Source organism: Aotus nancymaae, unplaced genomic scaffold (genome assembly GCF_030222135.1).
Source record: "Aotus nancymaae isolate 86718 unplaced genomic scaffold, 86718_ANA_hifiasm-v0.15.2.pri h1tg000059l, whole genome shotgun sequence".
Lineage (NCBI taxonomy): Eukaryota > Metazoa > Chordata > Mammalia > Primates > Aotidae > Aotus > Aotus nancymaae.
The window spans coordinates 12,633,048-12,652,927 of NW_026988473.1; the positions used below are offsets into that span (position 1 = coordinate 12,633,048).

General features: G+C 51.2%; 1 protein-coding gene across 1 annotated transcript in view; it reads right to left on the reverse strand.

Annotated features, from left to right (window-relative positions):
• Nucleotides 1-19,694, reverse strand: part of P2RX3 (purinergic receptor P2X 3) — a 36,454-nt gene extending 16,760 nt beyond the window's left edge. The window contains exons 1-9 of the mRNA XM_012476473.2: nt 19,544-19,694; nt 17,559-17,746; nt 9,556-9,691; nt 9,046-9,117; nt 8,744-8,807; nt 7,952-8,045; nt 7,517-7,594; nt 6,295-6,436; nt 5,630-5,766 (exon numbers count right to left, since the gene is read on the reverse strand). Coding sequence (XP_012331896.1) covers nt 5,630-5,766; nt 6,295-6,436; nt 7,517-7,594; nt 7,952-8,045; nt 8,744-8,807; nt 9,046-9,117; nt 9,556-9,691; nt 17,559-17,677 — 842 coding nt within the window. The 5' untranslated portion in view covers nt 17,678-17,746; nt 19,544-19,694. The remainder of the gene's footprint in view (nt 1-5,629; nt 5,767-6,294; nt 6,437-7,516; nt 7,595-7,951; nt 8,046-8,743; nt 8,808-9,045; nt 9,118-9,555; nt 9,692-17,558; nt 17,747-19,543) is intronic.
• Between the last annotated feature and the right edge of the window lie 186 nt (nt 19,695-19,880).

Here is a 19,880-nt window from a genome sequence, read left to right on the forward strand (position 1 = left end):
TCTAACCTCAGGCAAGTTTTGAAATCTTTCTGAGCCCACCTTGGGGGTGGGGGATGATGGTGAGCTGTGAAGCCTGTCAAAAATAGGTGTGAAAGGGCTTTGCAAACTTAACTCTAGGGCTCTTAATCTGAGGTGCAGGGATAGGCTTTTATTTATTATTTATTTTTTAGAATTTTTAATCTTATTTTTTGTAGGGAAGGAGTCTTGCTATTGCTGCTCATGCTGGTCTCGAACTCCTGGCTTCAAGGGATCCTCTTGCCTCAGCCTTCCAAAGTGCTGGGATCACAGGCAGGAGCCTCCACACCAGGCTATGGGATAGGCTTTTAGAGGTCCTCAAAGTCTTGGAATTTTATGCTGCATAAATATAAATGCATAGAATAAGAACTGGAAGGAAACTCACTAAACTGTCCCAAATGCTAACTCCCTGTAAAGGGTGCAGGCCTGGGGAATGAAGGGGACTTCCCATGTCATTACTCTGTATATATCAGTATTGCTTGGATTTATTCCTCTGAGAATGTATTTATATCTTATTTGTAGAAATAAAATGACCTGGCTGGGCACGGTAACTCATGCCTGTAATCCCAGCACTTTGGGAGGCCAAGGTGAGCGGATTACTTGAGGTCAGAAGTTCGAGATCAGCCTGGTCAACATGGTGAAACGCTGTCTCTACTAAAAACACAAAAATTAGCTGGGCGTGGTGGTGGTTGCCTGTAATCTCAGCTACTTGAAAGGCTGAGGCAGGGGAATTACTCCAACCTGGGAGGTGGAGGTTGCAGTGAGCCAAGATTGTGATACTGCACTCCAGCCTGGGCAATAGAGCAAGACTCTGTCTCAAAAGAAAAAAAAAAAGAAAGAGAGAAGAGAAAGAAAAAAAGAAAATATCCTTTAAGAAGAGAAATTGCCTGCAAATGTGCTCATGTCTATGAATACGTGCATCTTCCTTGGGCAATGGTCCCTGCTTTCCTCAGGGGCAGAGAGACCTCTGAAAGTTAAGGAAGGGCTGTGATTTCACAGAGGAAAGTTGGTAGGACTTGTCCTGGACATCTCCACAGGTGGCCCTCCAGTCCATGCTCCTCCCTCCCTCACCCTGCCCTGGGCTGCCTCAGTGGGCTGCTTTGCCTTAGCTGTGGCTTCTGGTGGGGCTCTCCCAAGTCACAGCCACATGTCAGGCTGTCCTCTGCTCACAGCTCTGTCTGTCTCCATGTTCCCATCACTGCTTCCTCTCCTCGCCTCTTCAGACCTGGGTGGCAACCAGTGTCCCGTTTCTGGCCCTGGCACTGCACTATCCTGTGTGGTTTCTGTACACCCTGCCCACACCTTTGAAACAGTCCCTTTATTAAACTCTCCTCAGATTACCCAGTTAGAATGTGCCATCTGTTTCCTGCGGGGACCCTGACGGATACAGTATTTTTAATCTGTCATTGCACCATCAATGCCTATACACTCACGCACACACACACACTGACACACTCACTCTCAGCCTCACACATTCACCCACTAACAAGTACACCCACTCTCACAAACTCACATGTGCACACACACTCACACACACACCTCACCGGCTCCCAGAACTTTGGGGAATATAGTACTCTGGTTAAAACACTGCTCCTGTGACTTGAGGGTCTACCTGGGCCCCAGAAACCTTGCCAACAGAGAGGGAGCGTCTTGAAGAGCTGCAGGGCTCTGCGGAGGGCGCCTTTCACTTGTGCACCACTGAACTGGTGACTTTCCACAGTTCTTATTTTTAGACATTGCTGCACTTTGTCTGCTAGAATCCAGATGACCCCACCAAATGCACTCTCAATGTGCTTGGAAAGAAGCTTCATAAAAATACTAAGTTAAAGGGGCCCACAGAGTCTTTAGCCACGCAGAACAGACCAAGGCATAAAAGTAAAATCTCTCCTCTAAATTTCAGGTGGGGAAGACCAGAAACCGCTAGAGGATCACACGAATAAAGATTAATTTGCATGGACGGCACCAAGTACACTGGGGAGGATTTGAAGGGAGACACATTTCGGCTCAGTTCGAGGCCACCTTTCCAATGACTGGAGCTGTCCGATTATGGACAGGCCACTTGGCTTGCCACGGATATCAGATATCCACCAATATCAGGGTGATTACTTGGGTCCGCTATCAACTCTTTTCAATCACAAGGGTCAAATTAGGACTTGAGGTACAGTGACCTCCGAGGCTACTCTAAGATGCCCCCTTTGGAACTTCCGCTTCGTCCTCTGGGAAAATGACCGCCTTACTCTGGGTGACTTCAAGGGGGCTTCAACAGCTATAAATTCTCAAAATCTCTGATTCTGCAGGCAAAGAGCTACAAAAAGTAGGGGCGGGGGGAGTGACATTTGGAAGGGAGCTGCGAATGTAATTCGTGATGGAAATGTGAATCTCTAGCTGCCTCTGGATGTCTTAGTTAGCAGATTAAAACAAGGCCGAATCTTGGCTGAATAATTCCGTTCCCTCCAGAGCAAACGGCAACAGTAGGGATGCTGAAAAATCTGCCTCTGTTGGAGGGAGCGGCACATGAATTTGTTGGGGAGACAAAAGGCCAGGCTCTGAATTGTGCCGCCTGCATCTGCTGGTTTTTAAGCCTCCCTGGAACTTAGATTCGTTGTTCTTAAGCAGGGCTGAAAGTGTCATGCTTTTTTCTGAGGATTAACAAGTACGAACGTCCCTAGTCTTCCTGGCTGGGGTGGAGATCATCCAAGAAAATATGTTTTGAATCCAGGCTCCCCCTCCTGCTTGCTTTGTGACTCTGAGAACCTTATCCAACAGTGAGACTCCATCTTCTCCTCTGTAAAGTTGGGGGGTGGTGTTGTAGCATCTACTTTGTTAGGCAGGCAAGGAACGCTGAGCCGAAGCACACACAGTGTTTTACACACAGGGTGACTAGTATGGTTTCTACCGATAACTAGCTTGGTGAGATTCTAAAGGACAGCATCAATTTTGCCATATCATAGAAACTGCACTGTGGCCTGCACTGAACCTGGCTGTGTGACCCTTTCTCTCTTATTTGAGGATTCAGAAAGGTGACCTTGCAGCCTCCCACACATGGGCCCTTAGCTTAGCCTTGGGTGCCAGTAGTGTGAGGGGCACTTGAGGAAGGTGGGTGGGCACCCAGGTGAAGGGATTGAGGAGGCTTGGGCAGAGCCCTCTGTTTGCCACGGATATCAGCTATCCCCCAATGTCAGGGCTTTACGTGGGCCCTCTGGAAACTTTTAAAACACAAAGGTCGAACTAAGCAGCTTTGCCTCCTTCTTCTCTGGCCTGGGGGGTTTTGTTGGGGGAAGTTAATTATCTGGGATCCTAAGTGGGGATGGTTTGCCTTAGGCCTCTGGGAATTATGCAGGCAGGGTCCTTGGAGATACTCTGCTCTGCCTCCCCAAATACACTCCAAGCTTATTTAGGACCAAGTCTATCTCACATCCTTCTGTGCTCAGGTGGGGAGGGAGGGAAGGCAGCCACAGTGCCATAAATGAGATAAAGAACTCCAGCCCAATTCTTCTTTAGATGAGAGATCCCGTTCTAAAACCGTATGATGTCAGTAGTTGGGGGTCTTTATAACATTCACATTCTTCATGAGCTTTCCTGCCAAATTAGTTATTTGGAGGATTAAAGACTTCCCAATGGCCAGAGGGAAGTTACGATGATGAAAACTTGCATTTTAGATCCTGAGAATTTGATTAATATGTTACTATTTTAAGCCACCATACAAATATCCTTTGTATTGATTTTAGTGTGAGATACCAACTGAATAAATATGCCAATTTCTGCCAGGGAGCCGAACAGTATTTTTAACCTACTTTAAAATATGTGTTGTTTCCTATGGTGTTTTTTTAAGTTTGAAGTTGATTATGAAAGTACTTTCAATTTTTAAAGATTCTTCTTTCCAGAGAATATACATGTATATTTTAAAGTATTAAATATAAAGCTTAATGGGGTGGGTGATTATTTTTTTAAGTTAGACACTAACATATTAAAAAGGTGAAATGATTATTTTGGGCTTATGTATGCCATTATATCAGAGAATATCACCTCAACAAAAGAAATTTGAGTAACAATTATTTGAATATATTCAAATATATATTCTTATATTCAAATATAACTGAAATATATTCTTTTATATGTATTTGTTTTCCGTAATCACTGCCTATTTAGTCTATTAGGCTGTTTAGTGTATAATGCTGTGTACTTTAACAGAGCTCTGCCAGAAACTTCAGGATCTTCAAAAATCGGGGGAAATCCGCAAGGTTTACATGTATGAGAACATCACATTGTATCCCATATACACATACAATTATTATTTATCAATGAAAGAGAAAATAAAACTTTAAAAAAGTAGTGTTGACCTTGTAGTCCACACTTTGAGAACTGCTGGCCTTAGTATGTAGTAGACAACTGGCCCATTTGTAATGGATGAATCAATGAATGATACAGAGACAAAGTCATACAGAGACAAAACGGAGAGCTGAAGCTTTTCATGCATTGGTTAGTTGGATCCTCAAGATCACAGCGATACTGCCATCATTTCATAGATGGGGAAATTGGGGCGGGAGAAGGTCAAGGGCTTTCAGTTGCTTCCAAGCAGTTTGTCCTCTGATTCCTCTCTTTCCCTTCTTCAAAATGGAAAAACAAAACAAAACCCGAAAAGATCCCTGACGTCTCAGTGTCACAGGGATGATATTTAAGGACTGGTCTGAGTTCTGGCTTGGAGAGGCATTGAGGAAGAACCAATGACAATTGTAATTGCTATTGGCAACACGTGTTTGTGGACAGCCATGCAAAATTGCCATGTTGTAAAATGTAAAATGATACCAGTTATTACCCTTATTTTGTAGAGTGAGAAACCTTAGAAAATGCAGGCACAGGGCAGGGAATGGGCCTATCTGGGAGTCATGTAGGCATGTTACAGTTTCACACCAGAGAAACGAACAGGCAAACAATCACAGAACCCCAGCATTTCAAGACACCTTGGCCCTCTCTTCTAACTACTGACCTGCAGCAGGAATACTTGGCGCGGTCCCCTCTAGTGGTGGGGAGACACTGTCCCCCAGGACACCCAGCTATATCCTGATGGCTGTTAGAAAGTCCTTCCTGGCTGGGCGTGGTGGTTCATGCCTATAATCCCAGCACTTTGAGAGGCCAAGGTGGGAGGATCATGAGGTCAAGAGATCAAGACCATCCTGGCCAACATAGTGAAACCCCATCTCTATTAAAAATACAAAAAATTAGCCAGGCAAGGTGGCGAGTGCCTGTAGCCCCAGCTACTTGGGAGGCTGAGGCAGGAGAATTGCTTGAATCCAGGAGGTGGAGGTTGCAGTGAGCCAAGATCACGCCACTGCACTCCAGCCTGGGCAACAGAGCGAAACTCCATCTCAAAAAGATAGATAGATAGATAGATAGATAGATAGATAGATAGATAGATAGACAGATAGACAGACAGACAGACAGGTAGATAAAAAAAAAGTCCTTCCTGATTTGAAATGAAACCTGAGGTGGGACTTGGGGCCAGGGGTGGGTGGATGTGAGATCCTGTCTCCCCAATAAACATTGCTGCTTGAAATAAAGTTCTTTAGAACAGCGCGCACCTTCTTCTCCCGTGTCCCAGGAGATGGGGGATTACCTGAAGTTGTATCCTGGGGACACGCTGCTCCTCTCAGAAACGCTGTCCAGCCGGGTGAAGGAGTATTTGGGGATGCACTGGTCCCAGGCCTTGTCCAAGTCGCACACCCAGCCGATCTTAATGCCCAGAACTCCCCCCTGAGGAAAGGGGCCGGGTATGAGCTTTCCCCCTCACCCTCTGACCCCCTGCGGTGGGCCAGGGTGGGGGTGGGGTGGAGGTCGTGACAAATGATTTCCTCCCATCCTCCAGGTGGGAGGAGGAGGCAGGGAGAGGGGAAAGTGACGCGTCACATGCTGCTAGGTAAAGAGGCGCTGGCTCGGGTGCCCACACTGGAGCTTCTGAGTCCCGCTTTTGGGATCTTCAGTCCCTTAGCTACAGCACAGGAGTCAGTGGCCACAGGTCTATTTTCCCATCTTATGGACCTTGCCACAGATCTAAGGCCTCTCCCCGAGGTGAAGTGTGAAGATGGGAGTGGGAAACTGAGGCCTGAGGAGGGTGGGCTCGGCGAGGGCGGGGGAGAGCAGAAAGGATTCGGGCACGAAGCCAGTGGCAGTACTGGGATGCTTCCACCAGGTGGCGCTGTCTCGCGGCGGCTCCGGGCCAGGACCTGGGAAAGGGCTGGACTTAGGGAGTCTAGGGTCGCGGAAGAATGGCTAGTTCCTCACCGTGCGCGCCAGTTTGGCAAAATCCTGCCCCGCAAACTTGACCACGTCCCCTACCCGCAAGATGGGGCAGAAAGGGGCTTTGTCTGGGTGGAAGCGGCAGGTCTTCATCTCCCTGGCTGTCAGATTGGGAAGGAGGTTTCCCCTGGGGAGGAGCAGAGAGAGAGGCTGGCCCAGGGTTCCTGGGAAGATCGTTATGCGCAAACTCCCCCTGCTTTCCAGAGCCTCCGAGCCTCGGGGCCCTCCAAGCCTAGGGGGGATCTGAGCCCTCGGCCCTCATCTGGACCTCGCCATCTCCCTCCCCTCTTTCATTTCCCTGCATCTTTCTGGTGCCCATCACCCCCTTCCCTGTATCAGCGTGATGTAGGCGGGTGACTAATCTCCCCCAGCTGCCAGGCTGGGAGTTCGGGAGGGGAGGGATCACGCCTGGCTACTCCGTGCATTTAAAAATTTTTTTTTGAGAAGAGGTCTCTCTCTGTCATCCACTGGAGGGCAGTGGCTCAATCTCCACTTACTGCAACCTCTGCCTCCCAGGTTCAAGCAATTCTTCTGCCTCAGTCTCCCAAGTAGTTGGGATTATAGGCGTGTGCCACCACACCCAGCTATTTTTTTTTGTATTTTTAGTAGAGACGGGGTTTCACCATGTTGGCTAGGCAGGTCTCAAACTCCTGACCTCATGATCCACCCGCTTTGGCCTCCCAAAGTGCTGGGATTACAGGCGTGAGCCACCACGCCCGGCCCAGTGCACTGTTGTGCCTGGCATTGCCCTCTGTGCATGGCCAATGCCCACCAAGTAGCTGTGGAATGAAGGAGGAGTCAATGAAGCGGGGACTGAACTAGGAGAAAAGGGATTTCCACACATGGGCTGGATGTGGGGAAAAAGAAATGGGATGAGACCGAAAGGGTTTCAACTGTTGAAGGCATCCTCGACGCAGGACTGGGCTTAAGTTGTCCCTCTCCTGCCCCAAGCAAAACTCCCATTTGGGCCTGAACCCCAAGACAGGGAGGCTGGCAGAGAAACTGACCCCAAAGTTCACCTGATACTCAGTGGCCAAGGCCCACTGGGAGACTGGGAATAGAAGGCCCAGGGAGATGGGTCAGTGGGGCGAACGTGGAAACTGTGAGGAAGGCGGCATCTCCACTTCCCTGAAAACAAGGGGGTGGGGGCGGGATGGGGGTCGGGGGGCGCCTGCATCTTGGCTTTAGGGAAGAAGTGAGGACTCACTTCTCAAAGTTGAAGAGGGGGAAACGGATGCTGTTCTTGATGAAAATAGTGAAGTTCTCAGCTTCCATCATGATGGGCCTGTGGGTGAGAACAGGAGGCCTTAGCTTCCCAGGAAGAAGAAGGGAATTGAAGGCTTCCACCCCAGGGCAATCTTTCCTGGTGGACGCCTCCAGGGAGAGGGAAACCCCTTATAGACAAAGGACACTTTGAGAGCTGGCAACAGGAAGGGGCTGTCTGGGCCTGAGGGTCACAGCGGGAGAAGGAGGAAGCCGGTGGGATGGGCTGGGGAAGATGATACCCTGGGCCTGAGGTCACCCCCCACACCAGGAAGGGACAGCACTGAGGAGAGCCACAGACCCTCCTGAAGCTCAGAGATGCACGGCTCCCACACGGGCAAAGGGGAGCTGAGGTGGGGCCTCTCTGCTCCCCTCTTACGTTTCCACCGTGTCCACCTCTGCGGGGCACCAGCCCTGCATCTCACAGGTCCGGAGCACAGAGCTGTAGTTCACGCAGCGGCCGGTGAGAATCCCTAGAGTGGGAGCCACAGCTGCTGGGTGGCTGCCTGCCCCTTGCCCCTCTCCCTTCCCTTCTTCCCCCTCCCTTCCTTCACCCCATCAGGGACCCTGGCAAGTGGAGGAAAAAACAGGCAAGGGATGGGAGCTGACTTCTCTCCTGCTTCTTCTCCTAAGCCCCAGACCCAGCCAATGGGCGGGCGGTGACAGCCTTCGTTTCACATGCCCCGAGCCCCAGCAGCCCGGAGGACCCCTCTTCTTCTTGCTCCCTTTTTCTTGCCTCTGAGCCTGTGCTGCAGCTGTTCCTTCCGCCTGGAATGCGCTTTTGAAGTCCCCTCTGTACTGCCAAATCCTATTCATCTTCAGGGACCGTCCCAAATGTCACCACGTCAAGGAAGCCTTTTGGCACCGCCCACCCAGAAGCAGTCTCTCTCCCTCTCCCAGGCTCCAGAGTCTTTTGTGCTCCTAGATAGCACACGCCACTTCAAGCATCCCTGTCTCACCACCATCCTAGACTGGACACTCCTCCAGGGGCAGGGGCCGTGTCACCCTCGTAGCACCCGCTGGGTGTGGCACCCAGGGAGTATGTGTAAATGCCAGCAGAATGACAAGGAACAGGCTGGTTCCCACCTCTCCAACGACGGGCCCCCAGGATGGACTCCCAGGGGTCCCACCAACATTTGGGATTGTGGGGGTGGGGAAGGGCTGCACTCACCCCCGCCTGGGAAGCGCTCAGGCCCGCACTGGCTGTCTGATATACAGCGGTATTTCTCCTCACTCTGTGGGGAGACAGGTCACAGGTTGGTGAAGGACTCTGTCCTGGCCTGGTAAGCCCCTCAGCTCCCACAGCCTCTCCACAACCAACAGCCTCAGAAGGGTGGAGGTCCCAGGTCCCAGCTGCAAGGCCAGACTTGGGGCCTCTGCTTATACCCCACCCCTCCCTGCCATGACACCCACTCCCACCAGTATTTTCAGCCTTGACCGGCTTCCACCAACCTCTCTCTCTCCTCCCCTCACCTCTGGGCAGAATCCTTGCATCTGGTTTTCAGTAACGATCATCTTGGTGATGATGACAAAGACCGAGGTGCCCTTGGTAAGAGAAGAAGGGAGAGAAAAACATGCAACAGTCCAAACCTGTGAGACGGGGACTGTAGTTTACTATCCCCACTCTCCAGATGAGGAAACCGAGCCTCGTGTTTAGTGACTTGGCCAAGGACACAGGGCCGGTAAGGGGCAGAGCTGGCTCTTTGCAGCCACCCACACGGCCCCCTTCCCCCGTGTGTGTTGTCCTTAATTGCACTACAAGTCGTGGCAGAGCCCCAGAGGAGCCCAGCTTTCCTGATGCCTAGCACGGCAGGTCCAAGCTCCCACACAGCTCTCAGCTGCTAGGGGAGAGGTCCTCTGGATCACTGACATCATGGATTCTGGCTTGGGAATCCCACTGGCACTCTTTTTGCTCTGCTTTCTCCTCTCCAACCTGCCCAGCGTCGGGGCATCCACCTGCCTCTCTGGGTAGGGGGACCATACCTGGGGTGGCGTCACATAATCAGACACGTCCATGACTCTGTTGGCGTAGAGTCCGAAGCCCTTCACCTTGGTCACCACCGAGGACTCAATGGCTGTGTCCCGAACCTGGTATGCCTTCTCGTGCAAGAAAACCCACCTGGGGCAGGAACGCATAAAGGAAGAGAAAGAGAGAAGTCCATAGACCCAGCAGACAGAAGCTGGGAGAGGTCACCTTCCTGCCGACACTTGGACATGCCTGGCAGGGTGTGCACGTGGTTCCTCCTGGAGGCGTGAGACCTAGAGTGAGCCCTTGGTTGGCTTAGAATAGCGTTTCTCCACCTTTTGTCCCATTACCACCCTTCAGGTGCCTTTCTGGACATTTCCCTCCCCACAGTGGTCCCCTTCTCCATGAGACTTTGATATCACAGATATCTGCTTATGTACTGTATGCAAATTTGTGCTTTATGCATAAAAAGAGTGAGAACCAATTTTCACCTCCTTGGGGGCCATATGGCCCCATTGAGAATGCATGGCTCGAAGTCATTCCATGCTGCTGATGGGGGTCACTGCTCTGGCAGGAACCCAGGAGACAGAAGGAACAGAGGATCCCGGGCCTCTGTACCCTAAGTGCCCAACACAAAGTGGTTCCGTAAACAAATCAGTGAAGGTGCTTGGGAGCTGGGTGCTTGGCAGAATCCATCTGCCCAGGTGTCAGATGAGGATGGAGGAGGAAGGGGGGCCGCAGCTGAGCTTTTACTTGGCAGGTAAAGGAGTTGGGTTGAAGGTGGGGGAGCTGGGGCAGGCGGGAGGGGAGACGCTTCTGATCTTATTCCTTGGACTGTGCTGCCACCCAGTGGTCATTTACCTGTACTGGCGCCTCCCTGCAGCTTTAAGCCATTATGGGGCCAAGTGTTTGAGGCTTTTCCCTGCATCCATCCCTACCTTCCCCCTCAGACTTTCCCGGCCTTCGGCAAGAAGAGCCTGAGGATACTTGCTGGCATCTCGTGCCGCTGCTTTCCTACAAGCTGCCTGCCTTTCCATTTGAAATCGCCAATCACGGCCTTGAAGGCTCAAGCCCTGCTCAGCCTCACTTCATACCACATTCCGGCCTTCAGCAAGGTTGCACTTGTTCCTGATGGCACACTGGGAGGGAGGTAGATGCTCCCACTGTCCCCATTCGACAGATGAGAAAACCTCATCAATACGTTTGGAAAATGCCATGCAGCCCCCCTTTCCCCTGAGGGGGAACAAACAAATACATCTCTTACATTTGTCACCCTGACTGTCTCCCAATCTTATTTGACCACAGGAGCCAGTCTTGGAGAAATACTGGTGACCTCTCACAGAACCGAGGAGCAAGCTTTTGGAAATGCTGGGTGAGGGCATTTTCTGCATCTAACCAGGGTGGCACGAGGTTGGGAAACCACACCAGCTGAAGGCGAATGGAAGGATGTTGAGACTGTGTAGCCCAGAGAAGACAAAGCTGTGGGAGTCAGAGGCTGGGAATCGGGAGAGGCAGGGGCTGGGCTGACCTGAGGATTCTATAAGGAGGTGGGTGAGGACTTCAAGCCCAGAACCAGCTGCTGGGGGAAGTCACCATATGTGTGCCACAGGTCTGGGAAGACTCCAGGACAGCGTGATGCTCACCTGCCAGGTGCTGAGAGGAGGCCCCTCCCTCAGATGGAGCTTGCACCGAATGACCTCTGGGGTCCCCTACTGTTGGGACAAGCAAAGAACAGCAGCTCCCAGAATGTACGGGGTGGGGGCGGGGTTGTCCCAGTCACTTGTAGGTTGGACACCACAATCCTATGTACTGCAAACACCGGCAGATATTTGCAAGTGGTTCAGTTTTCAGTGAGAGAGGTTGGTGTTATCCCCATCATGAGGCTTCCTTTGCTCGCTTGAATCTTTTCTTTTTATTCTAATTTAAATTTAAAATTTTGATAAATACTATTTATTATTATCATTTGGGACAGAGTCTCACTCTGTCACCCAGGCAGTGGCGCGATCTCGGCTCACTGCAACCTCTGCCTCCTGGGCTCAAGCAATTCTCATGCCTCAGCCTCCCGAGTAGCTGGAATTACAGGCGTGCACCACCACACCCAGCTAACTTTTGTATTTTTAATAAAGACAGGGTTTTGCCATGTTGGTCAGGCTGGTCTCAAATTCCTGGCCTCAAGTGATCTGCCCACCTTGGCCTCCCAAAGTGCTGGGATTACAGGCATAATCCACCACACCCAGCCCTATGTATTATTGATAAGTAATAATTTCGTGTATTCACGGGGCACAGTGTGAGTGTTCTGATATGCCTATACCTTGTGGAAAAACTATGTGTCATGCTAATGATCATACCTACTCCCTCGTATATATATCATTTTTTTGGTAGTATTACTGGCTTGAATTTGGAATGATCTCTTGAGTGGGAGAGAAAGGGTGTAGTCACAGCACCAACAAATGGCTTCAAACCCGTTACCTGTTTTCCTGCTGCTGCTTTACAGCGGGCAGGTGGCATCCTGATGAACGCACCACTTAGAGTGACTTGCATGCTTGTAAAATGCTCTCATGAACACCGCCTTTTATGGGGCTTTGTGTTACCGCTTTATCTCTCAGCACTTTTCTTTTCTTCTTTTTTTGGAAGGGGAGGGGTTTCATTCAGATTTCACAAGGAAGTATGCCTCATGTAGAAATCCCACCTGCCATATTGCATCCTAGCAGAAGAGAAGGGAGCCTCCCTGTCACAGGAAACCCAAATGAGCATTATTAGCTCACGGCCCGGGGCCCTGTGGAGTGAAGGGCCTGAGGTCTGGGGCCCAGGATCTCTGCTTCCAGCAAAGATGGCTGTTGGCCACAGCTGTACATTTACAGAGTGCAAACTGCAGTCTAAACACACCCTTCTGGAACCAAGCCCCAGTGTGCCTAGCCACAGAATAGATACATTTCTCAGTGTCGACCTAAGGAAATGGTTTTCTGAGGCCCCTGCCCTGCATCTTTAAAGTCCAGGAACATTAGGAACATTGGCAGATGCCGAGTTCGGATTACTATTATGTAATACCAATGCGGCGATCGCTAGGCTGAATCTTTCACTACGTTCTTACTGAGACAGCTTTGTTGTTACCGTCATGTCATGAATGAGGACGCTGAGGTGCAGAGGGGTATGCTAACTTGCCCAGGATTGCACAGCCGGTATGTCGGCTCTAACCAGACAGCCTGTGCCAGACCACTCACAGCCCCTTCACTCGAAGGTCTCCGGCTGTGTCCCAGCTCAAGGTCAGGCCATGCTGGGCCCCTGAACCGGACCCACTGCTTGTCCTGCGGGCTCCAGCTTCATCACCAGCCAGAACATCTCCTGGCTTAGGAAAGTCTCAGGAGGAAAGGGCCGAGGACTCCGAGGAGCAATCAACCAATCTCCTACCTCCTCCTCCTCCTCCTCCTCCTCCTTCAAGGCTCCTTGTGCCCCGTGGGGCGGAGAGGCCACATTAGAATTCTGAGTTAAATAACAAGCGGAAGAATTTCAGTGGCCCTGCGGGGCCTGAGGATGTCATTGAGGCAGCTGGAAAGAAGGGGATGCTTCATTTCCAGAGCAGAGGGGCTGAGTCTGTCTCTGGAGGCCAGGACTCGGGAGACAGGGCATGCCTGAGCCTTCAATTCTTGGCATTTACTCTGCTGCTCTGACTATTTTCTTCTCGCATTTATGGTTTATTATTTATAGAGCGGAAGGCGTGTGGCAGATCCTTGGCAGGTGGGATGTGCAGGAGGGAGGCCAGAGCCGTGCCCTAGCACCCTCCCATCTGCCCCCAGGGAGTCAAGGAAGAGGCTGGAGAGTGGGTGTGAAGAGTGCACGCTGCTGTGTGGGAGGAGGAGAGGGGTCTCTTAGGAAGGTGTGAGCCGGGCAGAGGGAAAGGAGGAGGGGTGATGGGGGGGTCCTGTGAAATAGTCGCAGTTGCCATCTATTACTGAGTCACCATCTCTGCAAGGCACTTGACATATGTTACCTCCCTTCCCTGTAACTCCCAGGGAGGAGGTATTCCTGAATCCATTTTCCAGATACGGGGACTGAGACTTAGAGGCATAAAGTCACTCATCTGGGGCTCTCTCTTAGTTGGTGGCAGAGCCAGGCTTCTAACCAAGTGCTCCATGTTCCCTATGCGGGGAGAGGGCAGGCAGGAATGAGAGCCACTCCTCTGTCCGGACCAGGATGACTGAGTGGTCCAGATGGGGCATCAGGCCAGGCACGGTGGCTCACATCTATAATCCCTGCACTTTGGGAGGCCGAGGCAGGTGGATGACTTGAGGTCAGGAGTTTGACACCAGCCTGGCCAACATGGGGAAACCCTGTCTCTACTAAAAATACAAAAAGTAGCCAGGCATCGTCGCACACACCTGTAATCCCAGCTACTTGGGAGGCTGAGGCAGGAGAATCACTTGACCCCGGGAGGCAGAGGTTGCAGTGAGCTGAGATCGTGCCGCTGCACTCCAGTCTGAGGGACAGAGCAAGACTCTGTCTCAAAAAAAAAAAAAAGATGGGGCAGCCCAACAGCTCTTCCCACCATGTGTGTATCACTTGTCACTTAAGTGTGCCGACAAGCTGCGTCAGGGTGCTACCCTGGGCCGAGAGGATGGGGTGGAGAGCCGAGAAGGTGGGATTCTAGACCCTTCTCTTTAAACAAGAGCAGTGCCTTCCTTTTACATGCTTTATATATTGAACTCCCACCTAAGATCTGAAATGAGGCTGAGTATAATGAACCAAAGCATGGGGCTATACAGATGGTGAATTTGCGGACTGGGCCTTGTATGCGGGAAGGACAGGGCAGGCAGAGCAGGGCTGTGACAGGGTCAGAGGCTCCAGCAGCCACCAATGATCCTTCCGCACAATGGAGCCTCAAAGGCCTTGGAAGTCCCCCGCCCGCTGGTTTGCAAGGAGGCAGCTTCCTCCAGGAAGGCCCTGGAAATGAACCTCAGGCCAAGCACAGGCTGTTGCTTCCAGGGACTCAGGTCTCAGGGATTTCCTTCAACTTCTCAGATCCCTACAGGATCCAAAAAGGGGATGGGCTCTCAGGAAGTCCCACTCCACACAGAAGAGTGGGGATTACCACCTGGGCCCAGAAAAGATGTGAAAAGCATCAGGTAAGCCCAGGCTTCTCTGCGTGCCCTGGAGTGGGTAAAGGAAAACAGCGACCAAGTGGTGTCAACCACAGACAGGCAGCTGAGGCCAGGGGGCAGGGGTGAGAGCGTATGCGACCAGGTGGCGTGTCGCTGTGAGGGCCTCAGAGGAGTGATGGGCTCGTGTTAGGCATAGTTTAGGTTGTCCACCTGGTTGGGATGATGGGGAAGAGACTGAAGTATCAGTGAAATACTAACACTGTAGCCTTAAAGCTCCTTTCAAATTCGATTGGGTCCAAGCCACTGTCACCTCTCTCCTTATGACTGCACCGCCTTTTAACAGGCTTTCCTGTACCCATGCCTACTCCCTCCACTTCTGGGTGCATCAGCCTGGGTGCTCTTCCCAACTCAGATCTCATTGTGTCTGTGTGTGTCTCTCTCTCTCTCTCTCAATCTCATGTGCACATACACACAAAGGTGCGCATACACACACACACACACACACACACACACACACACACACGGGTTAAAATGCTTCTGTGGCTTCTGTTTATTCATCTCCTGTAAAAACCAAAGCTCTCTAAGGGTGTCGTCCGAGGTCCGGCCCCTGTTTATGTTCCCAATCACTGTACATCACCCTCATTTCTGCCCTTGGCTCCAGCCACAAGGAGCTTCTTTTCTTTCCCCCGTTTGCTAGGCTCCTTCCCTTTGCAGAGGGAGGTTTCTCTGCCCTGAACGCTCTTCCTTCCCTCTTTCATTTGGGTTGCTCCTACTTGTCCTTCGGGTCTCGGCTAAAATGTCACGTCGCCAGAAAGCCTTCCCTTATTCCCTGACCAGGCCAAACACCTTCACAGAAGTAGCTCTCCTATAACTGTGCACCTCCAAGCCACGATTGACATTTCACATTTGTGGAGCTCATCAGATGAATGTCCATCTCTTGCCTTCCACTGTAAGCCCCACGAGGTGAGGACCCCATCTGCTTTTGCCCATCAGTCCGTCCTCGGTCTGCAGTGCCTGGCATGCAGAGATGCTGGTGCGTTTTTGCTAAATTAATGACGGTGGATTCATGAAGTCACAATGTGCCTGGGTTCACATACGCGGAGATGGGACTCAGGTCAGGGGGCTGGGCTGCAGAGGGCGCTGATGTAACTGGAAGGCACTGTCCCGTGGGGAGCTGTCAGGCTTGGAGATGGATGGGGTTGGAAATTAAGACGCCAAAGAGCTTCGCGGGCTTGCTCCAGCAGGCTGGGCTCCAGCCCTGAGGACTGGAGGATTCGATCTGATCGTGATGAGAGAGAGACAAGGGCAGCGGGGGCTGAGTAGTCTGGTCTAGGAGCCCATTCTCTATCCCCCATCAATCTCTCTGCCTGGAGCCAATGGAGCCAGGCCAGATGGGGAATGTGCTGAGCCAGCTTTTGCACTCACCTGGGCCAACATACCATCTTGTGGCTATAAACAACCATAGCATTGAATATACACGTGAACACAGAACATTTAAGAACCAACTGCGAGCCAAGCTCTGGAGACGCAGACAGCGAACATTTGCAAACCTCACATCTTACAAAACCTCAACATTGGAAGGAAACTTCAAGGCCATTTAATCCTATTCCGAAGCTTGCATCCCTTTTCTAAAATCTCCCAAAGGAGCACGCGATGGTGCAGGCTTTTTACAATACCTGCCCACTGAAGCCGGCCAGCTCCCGCCCAGCACACAGAGCCAAAAAATCACCTAAAAAGTCACATCTAGCCACCTTTCCCTCCATACCCTCACAGAAACTTTAACTTTTCAGGCAAGCAGGCTGCAGGCAGCTTCAGCCCAGAGGCACACAGGATTCTCCTTTGACCTGCTTGAACTAATTCCTGTGGCTTGCTGCCTGGAATGCACAGACCCATTGTCTCAAAGAACAGGGTGAGACTGGAGACCCACATGCCAGGAAAGAAAACCTTGGAGGTTTCTGCCTGTGTTTCCTGGTGCCCACCAGTGTGTGGAAATGAACACAAGAAGGATAGGACCTGCATTCTTTCCCAGCCATTGTCTGCTCCACTGCTCTGTGTGTGTGTGTGTGTGTGTGTGTGTGTGTGTGTATGTAGGTGTGTACTTCCAGGCAGTGGGGGCTGAGGGGGATGGCTGCACCTTCCTGGCTCTTAAGCAACTCCTAAGATGGTTTACATGGCACAGGGTCAGGCAGAGGTAGGGAACTTCCACTTTTTGATGAAGGGGAGCATTCCTGGACTCCTGGGGAGGGAGCCGCACTATGTTCAGAAAAGCTACTTTTCTCCTTGGCCTCTCTTCCCTTGGACCTGTGTTTGTTTCCTGATCAAGGGGCAGTTCCTCTTTGTCCTCCAGTCCAAGAGAAGAGGGGCTTCTCCCTTGCCCTTCTCTCTCTCTCACCATCTTGCCCATCCATGCCAGAAGGAAAGTCCTCATTCTCAAACGGATCCAGCTTTCTCTTTCCCTCCCGGCCACCAACTTGATCAACCTGCCACCACTCCCTTGTCTCAGTGCCTTCCCTTCCCCCTTCCTGTGGTGTTTTGTCTTTTTGAGACCCGAAAGAGTTGGCTGAAGGGAATGCGAAGATGTGGGAGGGGGTCGTCTGCCTGTTCTCTGCTTGGAGAGATGAGAGCAGGGAGGGTGGAGATGGCGCTCCTGAGACCTCCCTTGGTGGAGGGCAGTGCCAGGGCAGGGACCCTACTCCTCTGAATGTGTGTCCTGAAACCACTCTGAACTCCGGAGGATGAACTGGGAGAAGAGTTCATCTGGGTGAATTCAGATCCTGGGTCGGGGTGGCAGAGGCCAGTCTTTAGGACTCGACTCCACAGAAGAAAGGAGCTCAGGAAGCTGGAGGGTGGCACTGAGGCAGGAGGGCAAAGACAGGACGCCAGGTGACCCACCCCGCCAGAGACCTGAAGGGTCACAGACTCACCCCACAAAGTAGGAGATGATCAGAAGCTGAACGACTCGGTTGATGATCCCGATGGTCCAGCTCTTCACAACCACCGACTTGGTGGTCTCATAGGTGAAGAAGTCGGATATGCAGTTCATGCTGAGAGAGTGCTCAGGTCAGGGGACACTCAGAAGAGGGCCCAGTGGTGGCTTCAGGAGAGGGAGGTTCTACAGGACAGGGAGACAGAGATCACGACCTGGAGGGGGCAGCTTAAAGGGGTCGGAGGAATGGGAAGCCTGTCCCTTTAATCCAGGCAACCCTAGTCAGGTCCTCTCTGCTCTGGATACTCTGGCTTCCAAGAGGCCAGGGCCAGGGCGGGGGACCCCCTTTTTGTTCGTCTCCACCCCACTCCCCTGTGATGTCACAGCAGGGGTGGGGTCTCCAATCCTGGGCTCCTGATTGCCTGGGATGTAGCTGGCTGGAGCCCTCTGGGACTCATGTTTTATCTGCACTCTGTCTACTGTTTCTGTTTCGTTCTCTTCTGCAGCATCCTCATCCCAGCTCACCAGCTGCTCACACTCTCTCTAAAGCCCCTTGCAATGCCCCATCCCCCAGTCACCTAATAGCCTGATGGAGTTGAGGACCCCTTCATTCTTGAGTGTCGGACAAATTCCACCCAGTTCTGCAGCTGTCCCCTCCTTTCCTGAGTTGCCCCCAATGGCATGGGTCAGGGGAGAGGGGCTCTTGAAAGTTTTTCTGGGACTTCTGGGGTGTGATGAGTAAAGAGTCACAGATTTCTAACTCCAGTTGGTAATGGCTGAAGCTCTACCTGGCGCGTAGCAGTTAGCACTTCTTTTTTAACTGTCAGTTTATTTATCCAAATCTTTGTTAGATTATGTTTTCCTGAAAACAATCTGGGCTGTTTTCCTTTCCCTCCCTCCCTCCCTCTCTCCCTCCCTCCCTTTCCTTCCTTCTTTTGTTTTCTTTTCCTTATTCTCTTTCTTTTTTTCTTTACTTTACTTTTCTTTCTTTTGAGACAGAGTCTTACTCTGTCACCCAGGCTGGAGTGCAGTGGCGCAATCTCAGCTTACTGCAACCTCTCCCTCCTGGGTTCAAGCAAATCTCGTGCCTCAGCCTCCTAAGTAGCTGGGATTATAGGCACCCACCACTACGCCCCGCTAATTTTTGTATTTTTGGTAGAGACGGGAGTTTCACCATGTTGGCCAGGCTGGTCTCGAACTCCTGACAAGTGATCTGCCCCCCTTGGCCTCCCAAAGTGCTGGGATTACAAGTGTGAGCCACTGTGCCCGGCCAGGTATGTTTTCACCTTGTTCAAGTTTCCTCAAATCCAAGAAGTGTACTAAATTAGTAATAGGCCCTCAATATCTATTTATTAAACCCAGTTGAATTTATCTTGCTAGATAGTGCTGGAATAGCCACTACTCAGAGATTAAAGCTATTAGTTCAGTGGGGAAAGGTGTACTCCTGTTGTCTCTTACCCCAGGATTGAGTTAGCAAGCTGGTGTACTGATTGTCAGGGAAATCTTGAATTTACATATTCTGTACCAATGTCTTCATACAGGACACATCATCAATCATTCTGGACATATAGTCACTGTAATTACGACAGAAGAGAACCGGACTGGTGGTGTTAAGGAGGTCTGGGTCCTGGCTTTGTTGCCAACTCACTGAGACCCTGGACAACTCAAGCCCCTTTGGGTCTCAGTTTTCCCATCAGTAAAACGAGGTTGGGGTAGAAAAACTAAAGCATCTTTCCAGGTCTGGTTTTCTCTGATGTTGCAAAATGTACTCTGGGACTATAGGAGGAGGCCTGGCTTCCGCAACCCCAGGATGATGTGGTTTCAAATCAGTTCCGGCTCCGAGGTGAATCTGACACCAGGACTTGAACTGGCTATGGCCATTTGCCAGCCTCTTGGGGGAACCTATAGATTGCGATTAGGGATGTGAAGATTTTGGGTACAGACAGTGAACTTGACGGTTCAGCCAGAAAGCAGTGCACTTACGATGACACCAACACCTGCATTCTCTTCCCAGCCAGTGGGAGAGGCTGTTTCTTTCCACCACTCTTAAATACTTCTCTTCTTGTCCCATAGACTCCTTTCCATGACACACAAACTATTTTGCAGAGAGAGGGGCAGCATCTTTCCAATACACACTCCCACCCCCACCCCTGTACTAAGTCTGATACAATAAAATTACACAATTTCTCTTTAGTATCCAGTCTCCACTGAAGAAGTGTCCGTAGTTTCTAAAGAGCCCTACGCACGTTTTCTAGGCAGATTACACCCGGTGAGTGAGACTTTACTGCAACCACCCTTCCCTCAGGTCCTCCAGAGTCGC